Raw genomic sequence first — 18,519 nt, 5'->3', positions numbered from 1 at the left:
CCAATCTCTGTTTTTTTTTTTTAAATCCCATTTCACCACCTTTTCCACCATCTTTGGTCAATTTTAGCCCTTTTTATTTCTAATTATAACAAGGATTCACATCTTTAAAATGACTATATACTATGGCCCAAATAATAATAAACTTCCTGGATAACAGTGGATATTATTCAGATGAATAAATAAATGTGGTTATCACAGATTCATAGAACAATGGACCATCATTTCGCTGACTTTATGGATGGACCCCAAAAATCTCTCCCCTTTATTCCCCCTTATAGATGGCCCTGTCTCCACATGACTGTTCTTCAATGTTCATGTCTTCAGCTACAGTGGGGGTCCCTAATCTCTAGGACCTTTATTTTGGGGGTCATGGGCTGAAAAGGTTGAGAACCACTGCTTTAAACGACAAGTAGGAAAAACAAAACAACTGAATTTATGTCTTTAGTTTCCTCCAAAAGACAAAAAACTCAAATCTGCCTGTTTTTCTTCTTCTTTTAACACAAGATTCAAATAAAAAATATTCCCAGTGCCTTCCGCTAGTGTTGGTGAAAATGCCCACAGCTTAAAGAAAATATAAGATTTCTTTCAAATTGGGCCTTTAGTTGTGCTGTTTTTCAGAATAAAGGTCACGTAGACTAGAGTAGCATGTTAGTGCAAACACGGTGAAGTCTTTGTAACAACTGATTGTGAGCTGATATCTCCCTCTACTGTTCCAACCTCCACATGATGACTAAAGCTTGTGCAGCGATCGTGTGTGTGCGCTTTTTCTTTTTTTCTGCTCTTAGAAGTCATCAGTTGTCTAGCTAACGTGTTGCAGGCTGAAGCAGTTTGTGAACTCTGAGATGTAGCTGTGCTTGAACGATGGTATGATTTATTTACTGTAATATGTATTTATTTATTGATACTGTATTTATTTTACTTCTTATTTTTTTTTGTAAATATTGATTTTTATGGAAGCTCATTCCCACCAGTTAAAAACAAAAGAAAACAAGTAACAATGAAATAATTAATTAAAAAAAATACTACAGGATAATTATGGCATACTATCTCATAAATATGACTTAAGATTTGTTATTATTATTATTATTTTACTTTTCCTAATTGTTAATACATCTCATAATTATGAGATACTAAGTCATAATTATGAGATATCTAATAGTTATGACTTAGTATCTCATTATTATTAAGATTTTTTATTATTATTTTACTTTTCTTAGTTTTTAATATCTCATAATTATGACTTAGTGTCTTATAATTATGAATTATTATCTCATAATTATGACTTAAGATTGTTATTATTTTACTTTTCCTAGATGTTAATATATTTCATAATTATGAGATACTAAGTCATAATTATAAGATATCTCATAATTATGACTTAAGGTTTTTAATTATTATATTATACTTTTACTAATTGTTATTGCATTTCATAATTATGAGATATCTGAGATGACTTAATATCTCATTATTATTACTTTAGTTTTTTGTTATTTTTTTTTCCTAGTTGTAAAATTATGACTTAGTATCTCATAATTATGACTAAAAATGTGTATTATTATTATTATACTTTTCCTAATTGTTGTTTTTTTGGGCTTCCATAGATTTTACACATATCACATGTTTAATGAAAGATGTTTGAATATTGATTTTGATTGTTATTGGTTGTTTTTTATTGTTTTTTAATTTTGCATCCCAGGATATTGTAAAAATAAATATTTCTGTTGAGCCTAATTAAAAAAAAAATGAGATGCCTCGTGAAGGTGAAAAAAAATGTAGCATTCGAATGATCACGTTTTGTTTTCCTTATATGATGAATATATTTGTCCTGCATGCACACAGCTGCATGTCGTACACGTCCGACTCCTCTGCTTCTTCTATATTTAATATGTTCTCTGTCGCTGTTGGACTAAAAAAAAGGTATTTTTAAAAAAAGCAATTCTTTCTTCATTGAGTCTGGCACGCTCGTCTCCTCTTCGTGCATAAGACACGGTCGGGCTGCGTGTTGCCTGTGCTGGTTTTCTGCAGTAGCAGTGTTTGGTTTTTGTCCAAATAAAACAAAAAAAAGCTTGTTTCAGGTTGTTTCGGTGCGAGCGAGGAAACTTTGTCTTTCGCACTGCGTCTGTAATCCTGGTCGTCTGCCGTTTCATGTACAGATTTGTTTTTGTTTGTATCGCGATCCTATATTTGTGTATTTGTTTGTGTGTTGTTTGTTTTTCACTTGTTTCACAGTGCAGGAGAAATAAATTCAACATGCCTTATGTGCTCTCATACTTTCTCTTTTGAATAGTAATTCCTAAACTCATCCCATCTGTCTTCTTAAAAAAAACTAGTCCCAAAAATCTCTAGTGACAATGTGACATAGATGTTAAGGTTTAACTTCCAGTCTTTGTCAGAGGCATCTGCCGATCGCTTTTATGTTTCATTTGATGTTTCCTTGACTTTCCCGTAATAATTCCAGCAAAATTCTCTGTCTTATTTTTGAAGAATATATTACGGTTTTATTTATTCAGACAACCGTTACTCAGGAAATTTACTTTGATCTCCTGACATGTTTCAACTGCCAGTCTTCTTCAGAGGCATATGCTGACCGCTTTGATGTTTCCTTTGATGTTTTATTTGATATTTCCTTGACTTCCCCGTAATAATTCCAGCAATATTTTTTTTTGTCTTCTTTTTGAATAATATATCAAGGTCTCATTTATTCAGAGGCGTAGTCAAGGAAACATCAAAGCAATCAGCAGATGCCTCTGACGAAGACTAGCAGTTGACAGTTGAAACATGTCAGGAGATCAAAGTGGATTTCCTGACGTACAGTTGTCTGAATAAAAGTTTTTTAAAGACAAAAATAATGTTCCTGGAATTATAATGTGACAGGATTATAAAGATTTGTTCCATTATATTTTATACTTAAAATAATTTTCAGGCATGAGTCTGCCCACTAGCACAAAGTATTTAGAATAATAATGAAATATTAATATTTATCCAATTCAGTTTATGAGGCACTTTTAATTCATTTGTTGATAAATCTGCATTTTACAGGTGCAAACATCAATGAACCTCCAGAGGTATGTGAACCTCTGCTATATTGATGTTTTATGTATTATGTGTTCAGGTCAGCTGTATAAGGTTTACACCAGTGGTTTCCAACCTTTTTTATATCGCAACGTCCTGGCGACTACAGAGACATTTATTAGAATTTGTTTTCTTATTAGATTTATATTTGAGAAAGTGAAAGCATCAAAAATATAGTTTTTTTGAGATTGTGTGTGGGATTTAAATTTAAAAAAGAATAATAATAACAATTTAAAAATCAGTATTTTTTACTTAATTACTAGACATTTCAGCCGAGCCCATTTTAATTCAAGGCGACCTAACGTGGTCACAACCCCAAGGTTGAGAAACACTGGTTTACACTAAGATGAATGCAAAAAAAGGTGAGATAGACTCACATGATTGTGAGAAAATGCAATGGCCATTGATCTGTCCCTGCAAATGGTTCTGTGAATATCACCAAAGCTTTTATCGTCTGGACCAATGGGATTTCTTTTTTAATTATAAACTTTGAATAGGCTGTGCTGTTTTATTTTCTCTTATTACAAGTGTTTTTGACATCTTATAGAGTTTTCACTTCCCTGAGACAATTTGTAAGATAAGAAAACATTGGTGACTCCCATGAATCCAAATCCCAGCTAAATACGAAGCATTTTTCTCTCCTTCTGATTTGGCTCCTTTCAGCTGAACGAGGCTCATTGTGAGAAAGTGTGAGACTTGTCAGAAACAGAGAGAGTGCAAAGCCTGCTATGGTGTGAATATTAAACAAAAGGAACAAGTGTTGGGTAAACGTGTCTGTTACCATCGTGATGAATCGTTCCTGCAACGAGACTCTTTGTTTTTTTATTTATTTCAGCAGTTTCTGAAGAACAGATGGATAACAATTTATTCTTAAGTTTATCCAAACTCACACACATTGTGTTAGCATCCATAAAAAGACAGTCAAACAGCACTCTTTCACTTCTATCCATCTTCTGTTCCACTATATAAACTTACATAATGCACATGTTGAGCAACAACTAGTTTGACAATAAATCAACTGTTGTCTTTCTGAACCAGTAATAAAGTCAATTTTTACTTTAATTGAGTATTATTTTGAGGTGAAAACGTCTTACTTTAACTGCACTCTATATTTTAAAGACACATATTGTACTTTGGACGTGACTACCTCAGCTTTTTACTCCCTTCCTTTTGTGTCACGTTGGCTCACATTTGATTGTATCATTTGTGTTGTAAGACAGCAACTTCATGTTGTTTTACAACAGAAACTTTGGCTAAAGCAGGGGTTCTCAACCTTGGGGTCAGGGCCCCATTTGGGTTTGCCTGACACTCAAAAGGGGTCACCAGATGCTTTCAAGAAACTAAGAATGTTTTCTTTTTTGCTTATTTTTACCCTTTTTCTGCAATTACACCAAACTTGCCATATTTTGACCTATTTTCATCACTTTTCTTGACATGTTTTCGCTCCTTTAATGCATTTTTGCTACATTACTCCGTTTTCTACCACTTTTCCATCAAATTTCAATGCCTTATCTGCTATATGTTGACCCATTATTGTCAATTTTCACAATATTTCATGCTTATTTTTGCCAATTTAACCACATTCATGATTTGTTACGCCCATTATTTGCCAGTTTAAACTAATTTCTCCTACTTTTTGAATTACATTACCCCAACCACCCCCCATCCCCCATTTCTGCCACTTTTAAGCCAATGTTGACACTTTCAACCCTTTTTATCACTTTTTCTGTCAGTTTTTAAACCACTTTATTGAACTGTTCACCAATTTCTCTGTTTTTTAAAATCCCATTTCACTGAAAAGGTTGAGAACCACTGGGCTAAAGAAAAGACGCACTCAACATTGCCTTATTCGTTTTTTTAGTTCCTGGTAAATATACCCTGTGATGCTTCATTGTTACTACAAATAATGGATACATTTGTTGGGATATCATTGCACTCATAATACTTATAATAATCATAACCTTCAAAAGTTTTCAATGATATTTTAGCTCCAATATGAGCTATTTTTAGTTTTGTATGCACAAGACATGTACTTCATGAGAGTTTTTCATTTCCAAATGTGAGCAATAATTTAGAAAGTTAAACACAGCATATACATAAACTGGTAGAGCTAATTTCTTGATTCAGCCTCATTCTGATGTAATGTGTGATGAATCCTCTCACATGTTGTTCTCAGACAAAGCTAGTTTAACTCAGGTGAGTGTGTGTGTGTGTGTGTGAGGAAGACAGGCATGTTGACTGACAGAAGAAAGAGGATTTTCTCCTCGTTGCCCAGGAAGAGGCTAATCCTGACCCAGTGGCTCCATCTCGCTCTGATCTCGTCCCAGTTCTTCAGTGTGTTCTCATTTTGTTCATCCGTCTTCTCTGACTGACCTGCTGCAGCTGCAGAGGAACCACTTCAACCATCCCACAGTGAGCCACCACCTCTGCATCATTCTTTGTGTTCTCTTCCTGTAGAACAATGTCTCTCTAATTCTGATTGTTTTTTAAAAAAAAGTAGACGTTTTAGACAATTATGTTGCATGATGAAGAAAGAAACATTCAATATTTATTTAACTGCTGATTTAAAAGCAAAGCTTTAGAAAAAAATCAACTATGCATTCAGTTCACTGGGCCTTTCGTCCTTGTATTATTAATGTATGCTTTACAGCAGAGGTGGGCAACTGGTTTGACAATGGGTTTTATATTTGATCTGAGGGCCACAGTATCAACATTTAGGTCAGTATTTAGAATAATGACCATACTGAGCATTAATACAGGAAACAACTAAGCATTTCTATGTTTTTGGAGTCATATTATGTGTTCTTTGTGTCATTTTTGTATTATTTTGTTGTCGTTTTGTGTATTTTTTTCCTCATTTGGTAAATTTTTGTTGTTGTTTTGTTTGTTTTTGGTCATTTTATGCGCTTTTCTGCCTTTATTTTTTGTCATTTTGTGTATTTTTGTTCTCATCCTCTGTTTTTGGAGTCATTTTTGTGTATATTTGTTGAGTTTAGTGTGTGTGTGTTTTTTTTCTTCTTCATTTCGTTAATTTTTCTCTGATTTTGTATATTTTTGTTGATTAGAGTAATTTTCTGAAATATTTGGATGCTTTTTTAAGTCATTTTGTACATTTACCTTTGATGGGGGGGGGGTCACACAAAGTGAGAGCGAGGGTTGCCCATGCTGTACGCTGTGCCAAGAAGTGTCCACTTGTGTTAGTGCCCTTAAGCCGCCTGTCATTTACAGGGACTCACCATCTGTCAACAACAGATCTGCTTTACTTTTCTCTACATCAAGTCAAGCAACTTAGTTTCCAAAGCTCAAATTAAAAAGGACATAATCATGATTTATATCAGGAATTGTTCTCAATGAAATGCTTTTAAGATAAAACACATCTTAATAAGCACAATGACCTCTCTTCATCTCGTCTGTTAATCTTCTTGTCTCTATAAAGTAAATCTCTTTAAAGGGTTCCCTCACCCTTTACCTCTTTCCTCTGACCCGACCGTGACCCGTGCCATTAAACCATGCCTGTCAGTAAACATTAAAGTGTAAAGTTCTTTCTCTAATGCTTTCTCTCGTTTCCTGCCAACACATTGAAACACAGAAATCCAATCACTGTGAACATGACCACCTTAAAATGTCCTGAAGCAGAAATGGGCATTAACTTTTATCACAGCGAAGGCCACAATAATGTGATAATCTGATCAATATTCCATTCAGCATTTAGAATAATGTATTTTTATGTGACTTTATTTTTCATGTCATATTCTTTACTTTTTGTTTGTTTTGAGAGTCATTTTTGTGTATTTTTTATGCTGCTTTATGTGTTATGAGCCATTTTTCTGTATTTTTTGTGCTTTCAGAGTCATCTTTGGCTATTTTTGCCATCATTTTGTGTACTTTTGTTATTGTTAGTATATTTTTTTGTCATTTAAAAAAACATTTTTTTTCTTTTTGTGTATTTTTGTTCTATTTTTCTGCCATATTGTGTGTTTTTGGAGTCATTAGTGGTCATTTTTGTGTTATTTTCTTTTTGTTTGTACATTTTTTGTTGTTGTTAGTATACTTTCCTCTTATGTTTTTGTGTTTTTGCTGTCATTTTATGTATTTTTGCTCTACTTTATATCATATTGTGCATTTTTTAACTATTTTATTGTTTTCAATGTCATCTTTGGCTGTTTTTCTGTCATATTTGTCTATGTTTGTTGTTGTTAGTATACTTTCCTCTCATGTTTATGTGTTTTTGCTGTCATTTTGTGTATTTTTGCTCTATTTTTTGGTTATATTGTGTGTTTTTGGAGTCATTTTGTGCGTTTACTTTCGGAGGCACTCAACATTAGACCAAGGGCCACATATGGGCCCCCAGGCCACCTGTTGCCTGCATCCATCCTAAAGCATCATATGCTGCACAGAACTGCTTTAATCTCCAGAATGATGCTTTAACTACAATTAAATGTGACGCGTCTCTTGTGGAATATCAATATCAGACTCATACAAATATCAAAGACAAATCTTATTATTATGAATAAAATCTAACAGGAACTGACTTCCTATGCAAACAACCACAGAGCTTGATTAGATGAGCCAATAAGAGAACGTCTGTCTGCCTCCACAATAATCTCATTACACTGACTGCAGCCATATCTGTTACTTAAGCATCTGATACCTTAAGGCAATTAGTGGCCAGCTCTGTCTGATGATGATGATGATGAAAAGACAATAACGAGTCAACATGTGTGAAAAGTGGTGGAATGGGTTTATAAGTGCCGAAAATTACTTGAAAGTGGAAATTTGATGGAAGAAATGGACAGAAAGTGGCAGAATTTGGAGCAAGTATGCAGAAAAAGGCTAAAAAATAGGCTCAAATTGTTAAAAAAAGAAGTTCTTAGTTTCTTGAAGTCATCTGGCGACCTCGTCCCAATGTCTCGCGACCCCTTCTGCTGTCTGTGTGTCAATGTCCTGTCTAGTTTAAATATCTATCTCACTGCCAATTGTCACTTTTCTTCGACTGCTTGCTTTGACCTTTAGGCAGGACGCTGCTAAAGTTCAGGCGTGTTTAATAAACCGACAGATATTTGTGCTTCAAACCAACATAAACACAGAGTTTGACCTTTGCAAAAGAAAGCAGTGAGAATACCAGTTATAAATGAATGCTAATAGTCTAGGTGTAAATACATAAATGATCTGAAAAACACAGCTATGTCCTCACAGGTCGTCGCATGTTCTCTATTCTTTGACCAGGTAAAAACTCAGACCCAACAATCATGGCAAACACCTTCACACGTATGATCTCTGGCCGTAACACGGCGGTGATGTTGGCTCTGGGAGCTGGAACTCTGGCCTCTGGATTCCTGCTGAGTGACAGCATGGCTGCAGCTGAGATGAGGAAGATGTACCCACCGAGGTTTGTACTGTGTGCATGTGGGGGGAGGGGGGTCTGTTTATGTACAAGATAGTGTCCTCAAGTTTTGACGAATCCACTTCAAGTTTTTTCTGTGAATTGGTTTTTGGGCACAGATGAGACCATTCAATTCTGGTGAAGGTAGGTTCAAGGTCGATTCATTCAAGATTTTGCAGGATGATGTTAGGCTATGACATGCAGCATCTGACCAAACACCATCCAGATTGCTGACTCAGCGATTTTTGGAAATTAACATTAGAAAGCCCATTTACAACTTTCAAAAATTCCGATACAGTTTAAATAAGTTTTCATTTCATTCAATTTTGGTGGATTGACGTTGGGTTCTGACCTCAATCGAAATATAGAGTTTCATACGGATCCGATCCAGAATGTGGATTTAAATTGGCATCAGGTTGAAGTTTGTAGATATTGCCAGGATATCTTCATTCCACTAAAGTCTATCACGAGATACAGTTTGATCAAGATCTGGATCCTGATCCAGGTTTGACAGTTAAAAAACCATGTTGAATGTCCACCGTCTTTGAAAGTCATTTCTACTGTCGTTTGTGGATTATTGGCTGTCAAATCCGGTTTGAGACGAGTTCCGACATTAACCTACAACAAATGTTCAAGTGTTTGTCATGTCATCTGCAGCTTTTGACACATGCAAAAGGCGTTTTCCAAAGTCTGTGCTCAACAAGCGCTTTCATTTGTATGCGTGTTTGTTTGTGTACATAATAGTGTCCTCAATTTTTGACAAATCCACTTCAATTTTTTCCCGTTAAATGGTTTTTGGGGACAGATGAGACCATTCAATTTTGGTGAAGGTAGGTTCAAGATCAAGGTCACAAAAAATGTCAAAAATTGCAAAATTCCCTATTTTTAGCATGGGGCAAATTTTCTAAAATTCATATCTCTGTCAGATCTTCATAGATTTGTTCATGATTTTGCAAAGCTATGACATGCAACATCTGACCAAACAGGATCCGGATCCGGATCCGATCCAGATTGCTGACTCAGCGATTTTCGGAGTGTAACATTGGAAAGCCCATTCATGACTTTCAAAAATTCCAATACAGTTTTAATAAGTTTTGATTTCATTCAAATTTGGTGGATTGATGTCGGGTTGTGACCTCTATCAAAACACCAACATATGTATATATTCATACATCATGGACAGACTGTATAGATAGTCTGCCCATGCATGCATGAACACAGACTTCCTACGGGAGCTGCAGGAGTTGGTCAAAATGAGTGAAAAGGGCATGATTTGCTTGAATTGTTGTAGTTCTAAACATTTGTCTATAAAAATATTTCCCAATGTTCCATAGTGCTGATTATCCTGACCTGAGGAAGCACAACAACTGCATGGCATCAGCTCTGACCCCAGCCATGTACGCACGCCTCAGAGACAGAACCACCCCCAACAACTGGACCCTAGACCAGTGCATCCAGACTGGGGTGGACAACCCTGGACACCCCTTCATCAAGACTGTGGGCATGGTGGCTGGAGACGAGGAGAGCTATGAGGTCTGGGTTTAAGCTCTGTGTGTGTGTGTGTGTTGAACTATGGGGTGTGTGGTGTGTTTGATTTCCTTTCATCTCCATCAGGTGTTTGCTGAACTCTTTGATCCAGTCATCAAGGACCGACACAACGGCTACGACCCTCGTCTGATGAAGCACCACACCGACCTGGACGCCTCCAAGGTGACGACCACCCTAACCCCTCATTATTCATTCATCCATCCTTCATCCATTGTCTACATCTGTGGTTCCCAATCGTTTTTGTCCCGTGTACCCCCTTTTCATTTATGTCAAATCATGTGTACCCCCTCTTCATATCATAAGTTCCCTCTCCATGATTTCATATGCTATTTTCATTTGGCACTTCTAAACCTCTAACTGTGTCTCCAACATTGGTTCCCTAAGACTTAATCTACAACTTCAAAACACTGAGTGAATTTTAAAGTGGAATTGATTTTTTTTTTTTTTTTAAATACCTGCAACTTTTATATGATTACTTCAATATTAAGTGAATACGTTCTCCTTTGTAAAATGTATCTATGGTAGTTATTGTTTCCTATTGTCAGAAATGTGATACAATAATCTCATTTTAATAAATTACAAGAAAATATAGAATTTTATTGAGCAATATTACTGATGCTTTTTTGGTAAATTTGTACCAAAAAATGCCTAAAAAGGAACTAGGAACATTTCCTGATTATTTTTTAATTAATTGTTGCATTTTTCTGAGTACCCCCTATGTGCTCCTGTACCCTGTGTATGGGAACCACTGGTCTACACCATGTGTGTCAAACTCAAGGCCCGGGAACCAAACCCTCTAAAACATCCAAATTGACCCGCAGGGGAAGGAACCTTATAAATTGCTATGGAAACCGTGTAAATGACCAAATAATTTAGTTGTGGATATCTCTGTAGGATTGCAAAAAAGGGGTGTAAAATATCTGTTAAATTTCCACAGGAATTTAAGCTTGGGAATTTTGGCCATATTCAAAAAATAGAAACTTTTCATGGGAATTATTTATTGAAATTAAGCAGAAATTGTGAGTAATTTTAAATCACTGTATCATATCCAAACATAAATATTGGCATACATGCAAAATAATACACAACATATCAACTGTTTTATTTGGAAATAAAACAGTTTTTCCCATGCTTGTACAACACGATGGAAGTCATATTTACTCCCAAATTGTTAAATAAAACCAATATTTATTTGTAAAATCCTGCACAATCCTCAAATTATTTGACAAAATTTTCCCAAATGTAATAAATCACTTCCTGTCACCTTTTGCTTGGATGTTGTCGGTGCCTTATATGTTTGATCCTTTGATATCATTTATACATTGAAATTGTTCGATTCCCAACCCCTGCGGCCCACCTCAGATCAAACGTATCCGTGTTTGACCCCTGAACGAAAATGAGTGAAACACCCCTGGTCTACCTTCAGCCATGTTGTTTCCTCTTCTTCAGATCACCTCAGGAGTGTTTGACGAGCACTACGTGTTGTCGTCCCGTGTTCGTACTGGTCGCAGCATCCGTGGGCTGAGTCTGCCCCCGGCCTGCACGCGCTCAGAGCGCCGTGAGGTGGAGCATGTGGTGGTCACCGCCCTGTCCGGCCTGAAGGGAGACCTGGCCGGACGCTACTACAGCCTGGGAGAGATGACTGACAGGGAGCAGCAGCAGCTCATTGATGTCTGTGCAACATCACACACTTCTACACAAATGCACTTTTTAAAATGACTATACATGATGATGTCCTTTGTATTTCTTTGTACCTTTTCTGGTCTGACAGGAGCACTTCCTGTTTGACAAACCAGTGTCACCACTGCTCACAGCAGCTGGGATGGCTCGGGATTGGCCTGATGCTCGTGGCATCTGGTGAGAAATGGAAGTATTCATGTGTTTGTGTTTAATGTGCCAAAAAAAGCTAATTTCTTACAAAGTTACATTGATAGTTTTACATTAATATGCCAACCTTTTGATTAAAAGGTGTTCTGTAGGCTTTACACATTAAAAAAAATCAGTCTGACCTTCATATTTACACATTTGTTGTGTTTTTTTGTGTTTTTTCAATTTAATTTTAATTTATTTATTTATTTTTTTTCTAATTTATGTCTGTCCGACAGTTGTACTACTGTATAGTCACACTATTATCCTATGTTGGTATTTATTTTATTTTTACTGTGTGCTATGCTATTGTGTTGCTGCAACGTGTGAATTTCCCCTCTGAGAGGTCACTAAAGGTCTGTTCTGTTGTATTTCATATTTACATAAAAACAAGACCAAATGGAAACATCCTACATTTGTCAACTAATGTAAATTCTCCACTATTTACCACAGTATTCAGTTTTTGTGAATAATATCTAATTATGTTCTAAACATGGTTCCTGATAAAGCTTTCCCACATAATACACAACCAAAAAGTGAATGTAGAAAGTAATTTTTAGGCTTTATGAGCTACATTATAAATACAAACAAGCGCCAAATCTCTTCTTTTCCAGATATTGTCAGTTATGTGGATCAATAATCCTGTTGATCATTCACACTGTAAAGGCTGGGAAGACATTTCTATCACCATTAATTATCATTAGATTAGTAGATCCAGTTTTATCTGATCCAGATGAAACTGGAAACCAACTCGACATAACTGTGTCAAATTTCATAAAGATCTGTCAATTATGAACCAAGACATACATTTTTTAATCTTCACCAATGATGAGCGATAAGGATTTTTTGATTTTTTTTAAATTGATCCAGAATCAGAATATTGATCTACAATTCAATGGAATTTTTCATTGCATACGGTCTAACTTTGGTTAATATTTTGTCTTAATCCATTAGTACTTTCGATGTAATCCTGCTAACAGACAATCAGATAAAATATTAGCTCCTTAGTGGAGGTTAATTAATTCTAGCTTTGGATTTCAGGCACAATAATGAGAAGAATTTCCTGATCTGGGTCAATGAGGAGGACCACACCAGAATCATATCCATGGAAAAAGGAGGAAACATGAAGAGAGTCTTTGATAGGTTCTGTAGGGGTCTCAAACAGGTCAGTAGGTCTTTTTTAAATCAAACGTGTGATCCCTCGAGCTTAAATCACTGATGTTTTCCATCTGATTCCCAGGTGGAGCAGTTAATCCAGGAGCGAGGATGGGAGTTCATGTGGAACGAGCGTCTGGGATACATCCTCACCTGTCCCTCTAACCTGGGGACCGGCCTCAGGGCTGGGGTACACATCCGTCTGCCTCTCCTCAGCAGGGTAACGCAAGGATAACTACTTTAAAACGCACACACGCATAACTGCACATCAGGGTGGGGGTCACTTTACAGGTTAAAACAACAATAGCAAATACAGTGATTAAAACAAAGAAATATAAATCAGAAAAAATAAAGGGATGCGGGAAAATATGTTTCAAATCAAGTTTTATTACTACTCTTGAAAATCATTTTACCATTAAAAAAAAAAAAAAAAAAAAAGATATATATATATATATATATATATTATTTTTTTTATTATTAAAGGTTCAGTAATTGTGATTAATTGTAATTGAACTTTAGTACCTGAGAACATAATTGTAGTTGACTTTCAGGGGAGAAATAATAATTGTATTTTTAATTCTAACTGGAAAAAATGCTGGTCACCGTAATTGTAATTGAGATGTAATTGAACCGGGACAATTGAAGACGTAATTGTAATTAAAAAATGTAAGTGACCTCAACCAGGGTTGGGTCAATTACATTTTTCAATTACAATTTATTATTATTATTATTATTATTATTATTATTATTATTATTATTATTATTATTATTATTGTTATTGTTATTGTTATTGTTATTGTTATTGTTATTATTATTATTATTAATATTATTATATACTAATTATTATTATATTATTACAATTACTGTGACTGACATTTTTTCCAATTACATATAAAATTACGATTGTAATTTTACCCCTGAAAGGCAAATACAAATATGTTCTTAATTATTAAAGTTGAAATTCAAATTTCATTAATTACAATTACTGAACATTTAATAGATAATTCCATAAAATGTGACCTTCCTCTTGCAACGGGTCAGTTTTGACCCATGTCTTAAATAAGCTGTAAAATACACAAAAAAATATGACCTATCTTGCACTTTGTTTTTCACTGTAGGTTACCTTGTTAGGCTTACTAATCAATGAAAATATTGGGATTCATATTTTTGGTGTGGGCTTTTGAGCCTTTTCTCTGTCAGTATAGCCATAGATTTAATTTAGATTTAATAAAAGAGAAATAACAGGTAAACTTGATATGAAACATATTTTATTGAATGCTACGTCTGTCTAAGTCATGGAACTGTAATGTGGTTCTCCAGTTTTGCTTTAAATTAATTTGTAATTGACAGTTTTTATAGAACTTTCATTTCCAATTACAATTACAGTGAATTATCTGAACTGAATTAGAATTCAGTTATGATTACAACAGCAACACTTTATTTCAATTACAATTATAATTATCTCATAATTGTAATTCATTATCAATTACACAATGACATTTATAATTGAGCCAAACTCCGCTGCACATACTGACAGCCACTGACCTTAATTTAAAGATTGATTAAAATGAGATTTTGATGGTGTTTTCCAACCATTCAGGACCCGCGCTTCAAACGGATCCTGGATAACCTGAGACTACAGAAGAGAGGCACGGGAGGCGTGGACACGGCGGCCACTGGAGACACCATCGACATCTCTAATCTGGACCGTTTGGGCAGGTCAGAGGTAAGTGTTTGGGGTTGAAAAACAACAGGGACACTAGAGGAGGTTTAAAATGAACAGCAGGGAAAAAGAACGATCCCAGAGCAGTCCCAGCAGGTTCTGTCTGTGCGTATCCGAGCCTCCCGCTGTGTCCTAATCTGTAATCCGGGCAGGGGTGTGTCAGTCCTACAGACAGCACTGCTGAGGCTTTATTTTAAGGCTGTGTTAGCCTCACACACGAGCAGATAAAGGCTGTCAGACCTTTAAACTAGAGGTGTTAAACTCATTTATGCTCCAGTGTCAAATACAAAACGGTTTGAACTCAAGTGCGTCACAGATTATAGGTGAGAAAACCTGCAGTTTCAACATTTTTATTACACCCTAGTTTTCTACTTCCCTGTGTAACTGATATATACAGAATGTGAAGCACCGACAATGTCCACAATAAATGGCAGATATCAGTGTTGGATGATTCTTCTCTTCAAAATGCTTTCATTTTATGACCAATGCTTGTGGAATTAAAGCACTTTTGTGGGATTATTTGTAGGAAATTGTATAACTGGAGCGTTCTTTTGACAATTGCGATTAAAAACGATTGCAGTCATGTGATAAAGGAACCATAAAATAACAAGTGGAGTGTCATTGGATTTGTGAATTTGAAAGGACTGAGTTTTCTACAACTGAATTATTGTGTAGTTTACATAATGATTACGGTAATGTTTTTTTAATTTCTCCCGCGGACGATTTGAAAGCTCTAAACCATCCATGTTTGTACCATGACACCTTAGTTAATGTTTGTGTCACCAGGCTTGTCCTGTGTCTGCTTCATTGACCTTGGATTGAAGTGTTTTATTCATTTATTTCAAATATTTTGACCATTTTAGATTTCTCTTTATAAATTGTGCCGCAATTTATTCTCGCAAATGTCTTTCAGCATGTGAAACATTGTCTTATTGTTGTTTAACGTTGGAAATGAAATTGGTAAATGCATCCTTGTACCCCCTGAGATGTGTTCAAGCACCCCCAAGGTTACACCAACCCCTGGCTGGGAACCAGTGCTTTAAAGGGCCAAAGTTGGCCCCCAGGCTTTGAATTTAAAACATGCTTTAGACAGAAAGTGTGAAAGTCAGGATTTGAGAATGACTTCAGTGGGAGACAAGACAAGACGAGATCAGATCAGATCAGATGAAACAAGACAAGAAACAATAAAATAAGATAAGAAAAGATGAGATGAGACAAGACAAAACAAAACAAGATAAGGTGACATGAGATGAGATGAGACTAGATAAGATAAGATAAGATGACAAAAGATGAGACAAAACAAGACAAGACAAGATGATATGAGACAATACAATACAATACAATACGAGATAAGATAAGATGACAAAAGATGAGACAATACAAGATAAGATGAGACGAGACGAGACGAGACAATACAATACAAAATGAGACAAGATGAGACAAGATAAGATAAGATGACAAAACAAGACAAAACAAGACAAAACAAGATGAGATGAGATGAGATGAGATGAGACAAGACAAGACAAGAAACAATAAGATAAGACAAAATGATAAGACAAAATCTTCTTGCTTCTCTCGACGAGGTCAGTCGCATTCTCTGTTTCTCCCTCCCTTCCGTCTTATCTCTCTCCTAGCTGCTGCTTTGTCAGGTCTTGTGAAACTAACAAGAGCCTCTCTCTGCAACTCATCCAAAACCGGAATAATGGAATTAATTAGTTGGTCTCTCAGTGCTATCGATCAGATTTTTTCGACGCAAAGAACCAGGGGTGGTGAACCCGCATGTCCAAGCGGGACGTTTGCGGCTGGATACACACTTGACCCTTGGAACAAGTGGCGAGTTGTGTGTCTGTCCATCCTTTCCGTGGAAGACGTGGAGGACATCTACATGATTGGAATAATGATAGTAGGCATGCTGCTGATCGGAACTGGTGGCTTCCTAATCTATCGAAAAGTCCGTACTACGCTGGCGACTGTTTTGGAAAAGCTGCCAGTGATTTCTGAAGGATGTAGCAGGGCTCTGAACACTCAGACTCATGTGTTGATCGATATCAAAAGCAAGCAGGAGCTGCTTTTGGATCGTCTACGCGTTATGGATAACAACTGGGAGAAGTTCGAGACCCGGCTTGGAAGTGGAAACTAGGCCACTCATTGGATTACAGCAGAGAGACCCAGGACAGAAGGCTATTGGAAATTAACATAGCCTGTATCAAATCACATTGCTTATCTCCCTTTCGGCTCCCCAGCTGCCAAGGCTAAAGCCAAGGTTGTCTCAACTCTTATCACCAGGAAGTTTCTGCAGACGGCGGCTCTTACCCCCCACTCCCTCCCCCCGCTCCTTCCCTACATTCCTCCTGGAACTGTTGATGCTGAACTTTTCCACACGTCATCTGGTTATCAGTAACGCAGCTACAGGTCTTCAACGTCAAATGCCTCGTCGGCCATCTTTCCCCACCTCCCCATCCGCAGCTGCATGGAGGCGTGGTTGCAGCGCCGACTGCAGCACGCCCATGTCCCCAAACGGCTGGACTCCTGTTGTTCTTCCCACCTGACCCCCTCCCCCAGCCAACCTCCCACCCAACCCTTCCTACATGCCTTGTCTCGAGTTGTTTGACTGTGTCATGCTTACATTTATGTTTGCAGAGGCGGTTTTTTTCCTGGTTTCACACTGCTTTCTCTGTTTAGGGAAATCAGTTTCAAACTGGCAGTTTTTTTTCCCCTCACCCCTCCTCTCCTCCTGTTATTGATCCCTTTTTTCACCTAAATATGTGGGCGCCGCAAATGGCTGCTCCGGTGTGTTGATGTGTCTCCTCTCACTGCAACTACCTAGTCAAATTCCTCGTATTGTTCTAAACTGTACCTGGTCAATAAAGCTGATTCTGATTCTGATTCTGATTCTGATTCTGATAAGATGAGACAAGACAAAACAAGAGAAGAGAAGCTAGGAGACGAGACAAGACAAGAAACAATAAGATAAGACAAAATGAGATGAGATGAGATACATACAATGAAAATAGATAAATGAAACATTAATATCAAAGGTAGAAGGTTGAGTTCATAGAGGAAACTATGAGACATGAGACAGTGTAACATCTTCTCACTACGATCCTATCGTCTGTACTGATGATGTTCTTTGCTCCTCTGCACCCACAGGTGGAGCTGGTTCAGATGGTTGTTGATGGTGTGAACTATCTGATCGAGTGTGAGAAGAGGCTGGAAAGAGGCCAGGACATCAAGATCCCAGGACCCATCTCCCAGTTCAGGAAGTAAAGCTCACTATAACTGGGAGTCGTACAGGAACCAGTTCCTCTGTGGAGCCTGTGAACCAGTTTACACACACTCAGTGTATTCACACCATGTACCAGGAACCTAATCTGAATAAAACATAACATTGATTACAGTTTCTGACTGTTGCTGAGCAGAATACCACAAGGACTGATTATTAATAATAACTAATAATACTTTAATTTTGAAGTATTTACTTTAAAGAAGGTCTGAATCTATCTTGGCACCACATTCACTTTGATTGACAGTCTCCACTACAGGAAGTCGAAGCCTATTGGCTGGGCGACTGTGGCGCAATTTTAAATTTGTATAGGGGTCTATAGGACGAAGGCGGGACTTATATACATTGACGTATATGAATAACCACCGGCAGTAGACCATAGTAAAAAACTTGTTTGGTATTTTTTCGCATTTCAAAAGAATGATACATTAACATAGATTTCTCAGAAACTCCGGATATCAGCTTTAAGATCTACTACACATATTAAAT

The 18,519-nt window shown here is 36.6% G+C and overlaps 1 protein-coding gene across 3 annotated transcripts; it reads left to right on the top strand.

Annotated features, from left to right (window-relative positions):
- The first annotated feature begins 304 nt into the window (after positions 1-304).
- LOC114469698 (creatine kinase U-type, mitochondrial-like) lies at positions 305-18,162 on the top strand. Of its 3 annotated transcripts, XM_028457447.1 has the most exons (12): positions 305-864; positions 3,040-3,065; positions 5,298-5,484; positions 8,299-8,461; positions 9,790-9,988; positions 10,070-10,165; positions 11,453-11,674; positions 11,775-11,860; positions 12,911-13,034; positions 13,110-13,244; positions 14,625-14,750; positions 17,898-18,162. In XM_028457447.1, the coding sequence occupies exons 4-12, from the start codon at positions 8,322-8,324 to the stop codon at positions 18,012-18,014; spliced, it is 1,245 nt and encodes a 414-aa protein (XP_028313248.1). In that variant the 5' UTR covers positions 305-864; positions 3,040-3,065; positions 5,298-5,484; positions 8,299-8,321; the 3' UTR covers positions 18,015-18,162. The 3 variants fall into 3 exon arrangements, with proteins under 3 accessions (XP_028313248.1, XP_028313249.1, XP_028313247.1); XM_028457448.1 differs by lacking the exon at positions 3,040-3,065; XM_028457446.1 differs by lacking the exons at positions 305-864; positions 3,040-3,065 and having other exon boundaries at positions 4,745-5,484.
- The last annotated feature ends 357 nt before the right edge of the window (positions 18,163-18,519 follow it).

This window comes from Gouania willdenowi, chromosome 9 (genome assembly GCF_900634775.1).
Source record: "Gouania willdenowi chromosome 9, fGouWil2.1, whole genome shotgun sequence".
Lineage (NCBI taxonomy): Eukaryota > Metazoa > Chordata > Actinopteri > Blenniiformes > Gobiesocidae > Gouania > Gouania willdenowi.
This window is presented reverse-complemented; position numbering and strand designations above follow the sequence as displayed.

Excerpts from the sequence above, each read along its gene's own strand:
- LOC114469698 (XM_028457448.1), top strand. The coding sequence starts at position 8,322 with ATGGCAAACACCTTCACACGTATGATCTCTGGCCGTAACACGGCGGTG. Across the intron at positions 8,462-9,789 it reads AGGAAGATGTACCCACCGAG|TGCTGATTATCCTGACCTGA; the intron begins GTTTGTACTGTG and ends AATGTTCCATAG. Across the intron at positions 13,035-13,109 it reads TCTGTAGGGGTCTCAAACAG|GTGGAGCAGTTAATCCAGGA; the intron begins GTCAGTAGGTCT and ends TCTGATTCCCAG.